At 39.1% G+C, this 13,430-nt stretch overlaps 1 protein-coding gene across 1 annotated transcript in view; it reads left to right on the forward strand.

Annotated features, from left to right (window-relative positions):
- LOC132332073 (dynein axonemal heavy chain 5-like) overlaps positions 1-12,920 on the forward strand; it is a 154,739-nt gene extending 141,819 nt beyond the window's left edge. The window contains exons 74-76 of the mRNA XM_059856007.1: positions 4,286-4,494; positions 9,286-9,507; positions 10,830-12,920. Coding sequence (XP_059711990.1) covers positions 4,286-4,494; positions 9,286-9,507; positions 10,830-11,048 — 650 coding nt within the window. The 3' untranslated portion in view covers positions 11,049-12,920. The remainder of the gene's footprint in view (positions 1-4,285; positions 4,495-9,285; positions 9,508-10,829) is intronic.
- Positions 12,921-13,430: the final 510 nt, after the last annotated feature.

The following is a 13,430-nucleotide window of genomic DNA, read 5'->3' on the forward strand; positions in this document are numbered from 1 at the left end:
GTAGGGATTCATCGCTTTTGGGTGAGGATTTTGTTTGAAAATAATTAAGACCACTCAGTAAAGACATTAACGGAATGTAACAATGGGCAGATCATTTGAGGAACAAAGGGGATGAGTCTAGTATGTCTTGTGGTGTAGTTACTCTTGGCTCAGCAGCTCTCATCCATTATTTAATTCTCATCCTGATAAGAATGCCAGAATGCCTCCTGTTGTCTTTCACAGTGTGGCACATCATTTCTGAACTTCTTAATAGGTGCTACATATGCTTGCCATGATGCTGGCCAGGACAACTGTTTAGAAACACACACTGCACATTAAGGACAAACTGCAGAATAGAGTTTATCTGCCTGTTGTATTGCTCTAGCTCAGGGTAGTGATTTGTATTACTTTTTTTGTAGAGGTATGCGTGGATTTTCATCTTCAAATTACTACTTTAAACTTAAACTTTAAAGAGAAAACAGAACAGGGTTAAAGGTTAGATGGCGCTGGAGAGAATACCAGTCTACAAATAAAACATGGAGAGAGTGTTGTGCATTGCAGGTTTTGGCTGCTTCTTTTACCCTTCCTGTTCTAGAGTTGGAGCAAAAGAAAGGGACAAACTTTTGAGGGGCTTTAGGATTAAAACAGCGTGGTGGGGTAAAATGAGCTTCTGAGAACTTCCCGGGAATTACCTCCAAATGCTTAAGTGACCAAGTACTGAAAGTGAAGAAAGAGGAAAATACCCAAAGAGCTGCCTGAAGCAAAGAAGTCGACTTCTATCAGCGCAGCAGTGGTGGTCACAGAGCTGGCAGAACCATACTAAATCTTGCAAAAAAAAAAAAAGTTTTAGGTATTGGAAAACATACATTAGCTTTTATACCTTGTGCCTTTGGGTGGAAAAATTAAAAAAGCTTTGGAGAAAACACAGGCAAGTGTTAGCTGTTGTCATAAGGCAGAAAGAGAGGAAAACTTGGGAAGTTATAAACAAGTTGGCATTTTCTTTTCAACACGTTCAGCAAAGAAGAGGGAATTGGAGCTTGGTGGTGGAAGTAAGGTATGACTGCTTCAAGAGCAAAGCAGTTCTTTGGGAGGTAAACTTGGGTGGGGATTAAAGGCTGAAAAAGTCAGCTTCTGGGGCTGGGAACTGGGGCAGTCAGTGATGGATTGATGCTTTCCCTGAGCTCTTTTGTCTATGTACTCTTCAGGCTAGCTTAACAGATGCAGTGTCTAGCAAGTATTGTCCTCCAGGGCTAGTCTCCAATTTTATTATAATGATATCAGCTATTGGCAAATTGTACTTGATTGAGAAAGTAGCTTTTTCTCATTTCATTTATATCCTACATAATTATTCTTGTTATTTTTGATCTACATCTGTGACTGTGGGAAGGGAATCAGTCAGTGGACCAAGGCTTTTTTTGGTTCATGCAGGAATTTAGGATCTTTCCTTTGTTCCTAACTTTAGCTACTCATTTAAATGAGCTATGTAAGTTTCCTAGTCCAGATTAACACTTTCATAAATGTGAAATTTGGAACAGATCAAATTTTACAAATTCCACAGTTTTCAGATTCAGTTTGTGGGAGGTATGAAAGTGATAAGGGTCAACTCCAAGAAATAATACAAGCTCCTCATGTAGCCTATTCAAAGCATTATACCTCTTGAATGAATTACCCTAAAACCAGATCACTTAAAAAAACCAACCTATTTACTTTAATCATCAATAAAAACTAGTTATCCTCAGAACTGAGAAGTCTTATTTGAGCTATTCACCAGCAAAAGGACAGATTTAGATGCGGTTTAGAAGGGAGATGGTATATATGTAGGGCAATCAAAAAGGGGAATCCTAATTTCCAAACTGTGAATACTGTCCAAACAGTGTGGTATATTATTTTTAAAGTATGGAAATGCCTTATTTTCTTTAACTGACCTGACCCTTCGTCAGTCATTTTTGGATGGCCTTTATTCCATTCAAGAAGGGGAACACCATGGAGTAACCCCCAAAATAACCAAGTTATAAACAGTTGGCATGTCTGATTCATAGAACATTCGAGCCTGTCATGTTAGGTTCATAGGACATTCAGTCTCTTCAGATAGTACAGTGCTCTGGGGTTCTCAGAAATTAAATATGAGAAGCCTATGTCATTGTACTATTCATTCAATTTATCAAAGATAGTTTTTCAAACATCTTTAACACTTTTGTCCAGAAGGATGGCATGATTTTTCTCCTATAGTACTGATTTTATTTCTGACAATTATTTTATTTTGTTAATTATTTTTATTTTTATCAGACTATTTTGGCTGCAGGAATGCATCCCAACACCCACAGATGCCATTTAGTGCTGAAATTCAAGCACTGGAAGCCTACTGCCAGAGATGACACCCACTCACTAGGAATATTTATGCAGATACACGGGCACGGCCTGAGCTGTGAACATACCTCATCCTCAAGAACACTCTGGCTTACATTCTCAACAGCTGCTCTGAGTCACAGCAGGCAGACATCCCAAGGGATTTCACAATGCTTCAGGGCAGAGACTGGTTGTATCTCCCTATTTGAAAAGCTCCAGCCTGCCCAGAAGAATTGAGAAAGAAAGGAGAAAGTTGAATGTATCAGCCTGAAAACAAGGAATAACCAGAGATAAAAGAGTTCTTTCTTTCTCAGTTCAATGGTAGTGATCCCCAGGGCTAAACCAGGATGCTCCTCACTTGTTTTGTGCTCTCAGTACAGTTGCTGTGAAGTTGAAACCAACATGCATTTGCAAGACTTTTCCCCCACCTTTTTCTGTCTCTAAAAGGTGAATAAAGTGTATGGTTTAATACTACGTTTTTCTAAGCAAAGTGGAGAAGACGCGGAGTGGCTTCTTTCTTAAATGTTGGTTCTCTTAGAATGTTGGTTATATGTTTGAGAAGATTAATAACCAAGGAGAAGGCTTATTATTTATGTTATAAGAGTCTCTAAGCTACCCCAGAGTGTGATTCTGTGCCTGATTACAAAGCGATTGCAGAAAAGGCAGGAGAGGTGGTATTTTTTTAATATTTACAGTTTGGTAAAAGTTAATAGTTTTCTCAAATAATTTGTTGCACAAAAAGAGGTGCATATAAATGGAAACAGATCACCCATTATCCACTCGAAGAAATTGAAGCCTATTTGCCATTTATATATTTTAGAATGCTCTAAATTTGCACACACTTCTATAAGGACTGTTTATGTTGTAATGCTCTGGTCTTCAAAATTAAGCTGGTGTTTGGTTTCTAGATACTCTTTTCCTTCCCCTCAACTGAAGCCCTGTCAACCTCAGTGGAAGGAATGGATTTGAAATGCTTTCTTTTTACAGGCCACCTTTCCTTATGGGTATGTTTGCATGGACCATTGCAGATTTTCTTTGCAGTCACCCAGACCACTTCCCTTTTCTTTACATGTTCTGTGGTGGAAGCCACTTAATTCTGTTTGGTATCTCATGTTGTCTTTGTGGGAATTACAGCAGCTGTGTGTGTGATGACACATTGAACTTTGGTTTTATATGAATATTTAATCAAAGTTGGGGTACCAGACCAGTTTCTGTGAGAGAATAATAGAACCAGTTTCTGGAACAGAGAAGTCATCCTGAGGCATGGCTGTGTTCCAGATCTCTATTGAGAGTACACGAGGTGTAGGAACTTCTAGCACATGGAAGGGTGAGTGTCACTGAAAAATCACTGTCTTGGTAAACACCAACATTTTAGTGGAGAGAACAGCACTATGCATGGAATACGTGAGTATGCACTGCCAAAAAAAAAAAAAAATCCTGCCTTTAGCTTTATTCTACCTCCTGCTTTCCCATTGAGAATCTTGATAATGGAAATGTACAAAGTTATCATTAGTAATAGTGAATTTCATGAATATAATCACTGCCAGTACATGCTTAGGATATAGATGAGTTACACAGTGTATCTCTATCATTGATCATGCATGTAGGATCCATTAAAATTTATAAAACAGTTTTCAATGATTAATCACATTCTAGACACACTGTGAATATAATGAATATAAATAATGTGTATGAGGGAGAAGAAGTTGTTTAAGAAACATATCTTTGTTTCTGATCAAAACAACAGAAGAAATATCATTTATCTTATCGCCTTTAGCTTTGAATAAAGTCTTATAATTTTGAACAAATTAACTGCAAACTGATAAGACTGCAGCGCTACAGGTGTGCAATTAAGGCACAACAAAAGAGGGTTTATTAGACTTTGAATGTCATTTGGAAGTTTTAATTGCCTTTGCAAGCTAGGGGAAAGTTCATTCTGAACATTTTACTTATCTTCCAGGAACCATAATTATGTCAGAAGAATTGCAAGATGCTTTAGATAATATTTATGATGCTAGGATTCCAAAACTGTGGTTTAGGATTTCCTGGGAGTCAACTACTTTAGGATTTTGGTTTACTGAGCTTCTTGAGAGAAACCAGCAGTTCAGCAGCTGGCTGCAGGATGGCCGTCCAAACCAGTTCTGGATGACAGGATTCTTTAATCCACAGGTAAGATTGCCATGTTGACCTTCATAACTTCTGAGTAACAGTTAAATTAGACCTTGGGAGAACTTCAAGTTGACTTCATACTGACTATGTGAAGTATAATCTATATTAATTTTTTAGCATAAATATAGAATAAAACATGTTTGGTATCTACTGAAGAAATTTTTGCTTGAACAAAATGATGCTCCTGAAAGAGCGAAATACATTTTTGGCTGTTTAATTATAGTGAGGAAATTGGGTAAGTACATGCTTTCACATTTCAACTTAATCTTCATTTTTTTACCTCTTCTGCTACAGTAAGCTTTTTTTTTATTTATTGCATTAAAATCCCTCTGCGTACAAAACAAGATAAGTTCCAGAACTTTGACACAGGAAGAAGAGATTTGGACTTGGTTCTCTATCCTTGCAAATCAGTTCCTTGAAATGGAAGGCTTGTTATTCATACCACCCCAGAATTGTGCCAGACAGGGTCTGCAGAGACATATAAAAATACAGCCTCTCATCTGCACCATCTAAAATAAAAATCTGGCATGAAATGAAACACACAAAAGGGAACAGCTGAGAGCAGAGTTAAAAGAAGTAAAGTATACATACCTAGATGATGTGTAGTTTCTTTGCGGAGCTATCCACATTCATTAAAGCTTTTTATGATTCACAGATGTTTGTGGGAAGTGTGAGTTGTGGTAATGAGTCATTGTGAGAGTATCCAGCCAACAGGTTTCTATGAAGCCTTAGGAAAGAGCTATTTTAAAGATCTATTTTAATCTCTCTACTTGTTAGCAATGCAAAAGCTAGCTTAAACAGCTGTCTAGAATAGAGAAAACAACAGTGGCAAATATTCTCTAGGACTACTGCTGGGAAATATCCATCTATGATCCAACCTGTGTGTGTCAGCTGTCTGCTGGTACAACTTTATAGCATGGAAGGGGGCTCACAGAACCCCTGAGCAAAGAGTTCCCAAGTAGGAGGGAGAGGAGTATGAGCTCTAATAAAATGATTATGCTTCCACACTTGGTTTGCTTACGACACGCTGATAGCAGCAATCTAAAATATTTCTAAGTAACTTTTGCAATGATCAGGCTGGATGCAACCCTAACAGCCTTTTGGCTTTGTTGGTGTTTGCTTTTGCACTACAGATGAGCAAAAGCTGATAGAAATTTTGTACTGGACATTACAGCTGGCTTTTTTGTGCTCTGGGGTTGTGTCGGTTCTGAAATTTTGCCAGCCCAGATTTGGCAGTCTACATTTTTTTTGGATCAAAATAGCTGGATTTCTAAAAGAACTGCCAAATAATCAGTGTAAAATGTCCCCAAACAAATTGTGATTTAATAGACCATAGTAAATGAGAAAGCCTCTAGAAATACAAAAATTACACACTTCATAACCCCTAGTTCTTAAAGTCCCTAAATACATTGTGTGCAGAGATTAAAAAATTTATTTGTACTGACAATCACAAGCTTAAGAATCAGATGGCTGTTGTAGTCACCATTTTCTGTAACCTAGGCTGTGGGAGTGGCTCATACTAAAAGCACCTGAGGAAAGACTAATTTTCTATTTAATTCACTATTATTTTGTTAATTGTCATACTGCTGTGTTTAAAATCAGTATTTCACGTGTACAGAAAATTGATTTTTGTCTTCTCAAACAAGCAGATGTGATAAGGTGTTAGTGCTGCAGTTCTAATGGCTTGTTTGTAATGCCTGAGGAGTTGTCAGAAAAATCGCTTAATTTGTGAGATGAAATGCAGCTCCTAAGTAATTTGCCTACTTGCATATATCTCACTGTTAGCTTCACAGTCAATGGATAAATGCCACAGATAACACAAGGAAATAAAATAGATTTACAGCACTGGGAAAACGAGGCATTCTGGCAATAAAAAATAATATAGGACCAGACTCTGCCTTCTCTTGGACTGTTTATACACTAGGATAAATTCAGTTATTTCACAGAAGTTAATCTTTATTTTTAGTGATACAAATGAAGGTTGGCTCAGACTTCTGTTTAAAAGAAACCTGATTCCCTGTGTGTATCTGCACTGGGCCAAGATAACTAGGGTGAAAAGTGAAAGAAATGCCATTAATTTTCATTCCTCCTGGAAGTTAATCTGAGGTTACTGGGATTTTTTCATCAAAAACTTGACATTAGGCATTTCTCATTTCTACCTCCCAATTTCCACTTAGTGGCTGACACTGTTTTATAGTTTCCTTGTTTGCATCTCTGTATCCAGTTCCCGTCACTTGTCCTATATATAGATTTTAAGCACTGTGAGGCAAAGCTGTCTTTCTGGTCATGTAGCACTCAGCATAATGACACCTCAATCTACTTCTGTGACCCTTAGATGCCAAAGTAATGTGAATACTAGTCAGAATATGAAGTAGAATGCCTCCATTCCTCAGTGTCCACTTAGTTCTAGCAAACCTGCCATAATTTGCTCAGTATTTCCAGAGTGACAAACAAGGAGCCTCCAAAGTAAGGTAAAGGAGAGAATATGATTCTGAGAGCAATAGACTTAACTGATTTTCATGGTTTTTTGTCATAGCTTCCATGTGTGTCTGCTTCCCCTCACTAGAAGGTTCAGAGTTAGTTCACCTGAGTTGTTAAATGGCAAAGGGGCAAAGTTTTAGCAGGCTTCAGTGAGCTGGACAGGGAGAAATTCAGGAAAAGGCGAACACACATGTACAGGAAAAATACCAACACCCTAACCAACCAACACCCAACCAAAACAAAACAAAAAAAAAAAACAGAAAGGATTACCAGAAATGGAAACAAATGTCATGGCAACTGGTGCATTATGTTCCTGATGGAGGATTTTGGGATGAGCCAGAGGTACTCATCTGTACAGTGGCACCTCAAGCCACGTGATTTTATCTTGCTCTTTGTTGTGCCATTCACCCACTCTGGAACACCCAGCTGGGCCTCCAGCTCACAGCTACAGTCTTCAAATGCTGTCTAGGATTCATTCAAATGAGCAGATAAACATGAAAAGTCCCACTGCAGAAAGTGTATAGGTCCTGCCATCTCTAGGAATAATCTGCTATCTAAACCTTATCCCTGAAGACAACTCACAGCTTGGAGCTTACTTTTATTCCAGTGTTTCCATGGTGCCTTTGAACTGATTCCCTTAATGCAGTCATGGCTCTGTCCTCTTCAGGCTCTTCTTTCTTTAATATTTCAGTTTATCTGGGATTCAGCAGCCCTCTGGGGCCTTACAACAGTGAACACTTCATGTATTTTAAACTATTGGTTCTAACATGTTTCTACAGATTAAAATTCCACAAATTACTGCAACAATTCTGCTTCCATTTAATGGCATTTCTGATAGAAGAACTTGGCCTTTAATCCGGTCTCCCTCAGCTATACACTGGAGTTCTGTACTACTTCGAACGCAATTACCATTATCTGTGCTATCACAAAGTCTCTTTAAAACGCTTGTCCTGGGGTCTCTGATATTATATTAATGAGGAGCAACCAGTGTGAGTTAACAGAAACATCTGGGTTCCTGAAAGTCATCTCATGTTCACATAACTTGAAGGGTATTTCAAGGCTACCGAGTGCTTGAAGCACTCCAGTCCTATCAGCCAGACTGGCCCCTGCGTTCAGTAGACAATTTGCTGATTTTCCCACATCTGACTTCTTTCTTTTCATTTGGCCCTAATGGTAACTCAACAGAGCATCCTGCTCTGTGAATGTTGAAGAAAAAAACTTAATTCTCTCCTTCCCATTCTGATTTCTTCCTTGCTCACCAATTCCCACTTTTGTGTGCTCCTCATGTGGCTCTCTATCCCCCCACCTCTGTCTCCAGATGCTTTAGTTCCCTGTTCTGAAATATGCCAAGAAACTTACTCTTTCCTAGGTGTCCTTTTCATTGCTCTTGCATATTAAATTTTGTGTTTTATTTGTTCACCTCCTCACTACACAAATGGGTTTCCAAAAGGTAAAATAATGTGTACATCTACAGCATGACCACTGGAATAGCAAAGGAGTCTGCCCTCCCATCTCTAACTGTGCTTTCCCATGGACAGCTGTATCAGGGAAGCTAACCAGCATGTTTAGCCTGGCTTGTCTTTTGATAGCTTATACCAATGTCATGAGATTGTAGCTCTCTAGAACAGAGAGTTAGTTTTATTCTGTGCTGCTGGAGTGCTCTGGGTTTACCTTGCTGTTGTCTAAAACACTATGTTATTGTAGTATAAAAAGACTTCACTGAGGAAAGTGTCAGATGCATTTAGTATTTAATGGTATGATTCCAGCTGGTACTTCCTTTGTGTTCTGTAAATGCTTATTTGTGGACTGAAAAGCGTTTCTTACAATGTTAGTGTAAGAAAAGATGAATAATACAGCCAGTGTTAGAGAAATTAGAAATCACCTGTGTTTGGAATCTCTCAAAACACATTAATCTGGCAGCCTTGTATACCTCTCTCCATCTGGCTGGTTGTAAAAAAAAGCATGAGAGGTGAGTTATACAGACGCTTCTGATATGTTGAATAAGCCAACTTGGGGGCTGCTTAGCACCAACATGTGTACATGCATGAGAGGTGAGTTATACAGACACTTCTGATATGTTGAATAAGCCAACTTGGGGGCTGCTTAGCACCAACATGTGTACACCAATCATGCATGGATGCATGGTACTGGATTTACACTACTGAATTTAGTTTATATGCACATGAAATTCCATGGGATGAGCTTCAATATAGCTGGTGTCACTTACATAGGAAAAAAAAAAGTCGTAAATGGTTTAAATTCAAGGCTTTTTAAAAATCCTCTGTGTCATATTCCTGCGTGTCCCCTTAGGGATTCCTAACAGCCATGAGGCAAGAGACAACTCGCATGAATTTAGCCAAAGGGTGGGAGCTGGACAGTGTTGTTTTATACAGTGAAGTGACCAAGATGATGAAAGAAGATGTTGTTGGCCCTCCTCCTGCTGACCTTGGTGGGGTTTACATACACGGCCTTTTCCTCGAAGGGGCCGGCTGGGACCGCAGGAACAGCAAACTGATCGAGTCAGCACCGAAGGTAAGGATTGAGTCAGTGTAGCATATGTGCCATGTTGCATGTGCTCTGGGAAAACCAGGAAGAATGCTGAGTGCCTGCAGCAGTGGTTTCACAACAGGTTTTAAGAGGGTAACCAACAGTAGTGGTGCTGGGAAGAGGACAGAGTCTTTACCTGCCAGAAGTGAACAAAAAGACTTCTGTCAGAAAATGAATTTAGGATGCATAGCTCTAGAGCAGACCAGATGCTGGGCTTCTTGGCTTCAGGGGCCCTAGCAGCACAGTTATGTTTGAATAAAATAGTACACCCCATAATCAGTCTTCTTTTGACTGACCAAGGGGGACTTTATCAAAGCTTCCAAAGCCCTGGGCTAGGTTTGATATGGAGATCATTGTTTGGTTGACTAGAAATCCCCAGTGTTTGTGTTTTAATATGAGGCAGAGTATTAGTTCTGGGTTTATGCTCAGTTATCCATGCATTGAGTTACATTTTACTGATGTGACTAAGCAGATTTAAAATCTGGCTATGGAGTAATGATTAGATACTGTTGTCATGGTCCAGGGAAAGTTGTCATTGTTTGCACTGGTACTTTTTCCAAGCCAGTGCTAACTGTCCTGGAACTGGAATTGAGGTAACTCCTGTCCATTTGTAAAACACTTCTGTGTCTGACTAAGAGAAAATTTTCCAAACTAAACCTTGCCATCTGTAACTTCTGCTGCCTGGTTTGTCAAAAGACCCCTTCAAACATGGAGTTTACCCAAGTGCTCTAGAGTGTTCCGCAGGGTTCCATGTTCTGGGTCTGTTTTATCCCTTGACAATGAATACTTTATCTTGGTGAAAGACCTGAGGTGATCTGGTCTGGGTAAACACCCAAGAAGCACCTTGGATGTTAGAAGCTCCACTGTCAGCAGTGCAGAGGTAACAAGGAGGGTTGCAGCTTGGTTTTTGTAGCTCTAGTTCTGTCATTCAGGAAAAAGGAGGGGGGGAAATAATGGAAAACACCAGTGAAAGGGGCAAAGGAAGGGAAAAAAGGCAATGGTTGCTGTCCGTTCTAGAACCATCCTGACATTTTTCCATCTACCTCCACAGAATGCAGGTTTCCATGTTTCTACTTTTCTGCTCTCCTTTCTTCCAATAGGCTTCCTAATGGCTGTTGTCCCTGAGTTACCATGGGCTTAAAATTAGTGTCGCCATAGTAGTGAGTGTAGGACTTGTACTCTCACATGTACTCTGCTGAGGTGCTTTTGCTGAAGGCCATCACTGAATCTAGTTGTGGTGTTCAGAATTCAGACTCCCTGTCCTGCTTCTGTAATGCTGAGCCCTGTGTATCTTTTGGCCTACTCAGGTGCTGTTCACGAGCCTCCCCGTGGTGCACGTGTACGCGGTCAGCACGACAGCGCCGAGCGACGCGAGGAAGCAGCACGGAAATGTGTACTGCTGCCCTGTCTACAGAAAGCCTCGGAGAACAGACCTGACCTACATCTTCTCTTTGTATCTGAGAACAGTGCAGAATCCTGATCACTGGACTTTGAGGGGCGTTGCACTGCTCTGCAGTTCGAAGTAAGGGCGGGCAGCTATGGAAGAAAGAGCCATCAAGCAGGATTAAGCTGCAGCCAGTATTGCATTGTTATTGTCAAAGCAGCGGCTACCTTCACACAGCGGGGTGGGAATTGGCAGGTGATACATAGACATTATGTTAGTTGCACATAAATTACTCTGTTCACAGCAGAAATACTGCATTTATTTACCCTGGGAATATCAGAGGGAAAACAGCTGCAGGTGTAAATTTGGCAACTCTTATAAAGCAAGCGAGAATATAATCAACTAACTTGCTCACAATGGAAGCACCACATAAAAAAGTGCTTATGATAGTGACAACTGCTCTGACATCTTATGGTGGTTCTTTTGTAGATATTATCTTTCTTTTTAATACAATAATTTTTCATAATATAATACAATTATTTTAAATTCAACTATGTAGTCAAAATCTCATGATCCATAGCGTTTTAAAAGCTGTAGTGACAAGATAATTAAATGCATGGTAAAGTTTTATGTTTATCTGCATATATTTCAATATACAGTTCCTTTGATTTTGCATTTCTAAACTTGCTGGGTGGTCTACTAATCGCTGCAACCATTTTCTTGAACAGTCACTTTTTAATGAAAACAATCATAGAAACAGAAGTGTTTATCTTTGCACAAGTACCTTTTGCACCTATTAACTCATTTCTAAACCTATATCCACTTGTAAGGAAGGTGTGCACACCCCCCATTATTAGCAGGAAGAAAGGTTTTAAAGTTTTTGCAAAGTAAACACATCTGAAAACCCTTTTTCCTCTATTAGTACTCATTCTGTTTGCATTAGTACCTGAATCCTGCAAACTCAAACTTCTTAACTGCTTTTTGTTCTGTATTTTGCATCAGTTGCATTTAAAAAAAGAAGGTGACAAGCAGTCCATACTTCACCTGGAATGGTTGAAGTTCTTTTTTGTTAATCATGACTGCTGTCTACCCTGCAATTGAAAGATGATTGATAATTCTTTTAATAGACAGAGTCAGAAAATGTGTTTGGCTTCTTTCACTAGCACAAATTCAAAGCAAAAGAAATTGTTTTTGGATGTTAAGAAAGAAGGACTTGCAGTCAGGACTTTGTTAATACTTTTTTTCTCCTTGTAAACACTTTTAATTTTTGTATAGCAAGTGTCTAAGAAAGTAGTTCATCCCTTTGCATGGACAGTTTTACTGTGCAGTTAGCAACTGTGAGGCTCATTCCATGAGGAAGTTTGATATTCACACTCACACCCACAACGAAGTAGAGAGTGCCAGCTTTCTTCTTGGAAAACAGAGCAGACAGGGACAGGGTCCCTGTTTTCCATTTAGCTAGGAGCAACAGCGCCGGCAAGATTATCTTTTCAAGTGAAACCAACTGTTCCAAAAAAATACACCAGACCTCCCTGCAGTGCAGCTGTACATCAACCAATTTCATTAAGAATTTTTTTTCTGAGAAGGCTGAAGGATTTGGCTTCATGATCATTGATCTTGGAAATTATGAAAAAGATGGGGAGACTTCAAGCAGCAAAGGTCTGTGCTGTTCCACAGAAACTGAGGTTGCAAACCATAGTGCTTTCCCCTTCCCCTACCTTTATGAGGGGATATGGAATAATTTAACTTTGATCTCTTGGTACATGTAAAAGTAAGGTCAGTAACAGTGACGGTAATTTAAAATAAAAGATGTACATTGAAATACTTTGCACACCTGAAGAACTCACTACTTGCTATGAAACAAATCATGCTCTGACCAATTGAAGCTAGAAGTAAACATTAAAAAACAGATATCTGATAGATGTTATATCTGGTGCTACATGATATGCTCCATGGAAACTGCATCACTTCTTTGTCAAGCAAAATGAGAAAATTAAATGCTATATGAAGAAAATCTATAGGCAATGATGTTCTATCACTTAGTGTTCTGCTGCATAAAAATACAAAGAAATAGCTTATTTGAACACCAAAATTTTAATTTCAGTAACTAAACCCTGTTTTTCAGTTTAGAAAAATGTCAAATCTTGCAGAACAGAATGCAGGCCATATGACTGAAGAACCAGAAAAATCATACAGTATTTCACTGAAGATAGTTAAGAGTTTTATACAGAACAGAAGAACATAAAGTGACTTTGCTCCAAAAAGGCTTCTTATCACTAGTAAAGAACACCAAACAAAACCTTTAGTATATCCTACAAGCAAATGCTCTTTCCTTTTTGCATGTGATTATAGTGGGGTGGAGATGAACAATTTCCTGCTGACAGAAATGTGTTCCTTTCCCCATCTCCTTCTCTTGCTCTATCCTGCCCTTCCACTCAGTGCAGTTGCTGCTCCCAATCTGACAACATTAATTTGATTTGAAATGTCCCTGATACAGTAAAACATTGACCTTCCCCAACCAGTG

The sequence above is a fragment of the Haemorhous mexicanus genome, chromosome 1 (assembly GCF_027477595.1).
Source record: "Haemorhous mexicanus isolate bHaeMex1 chromosome 1, bHaeMex1.pri, whole genome shotgun sequence".
In the NCBI taxonomy this organism is placed as follows: Eukaryota; Metazoa; Chordata; class Aves; order Passeriformes; family Fringillidae; genus Haemorhous; species Haemorhous mexicanus.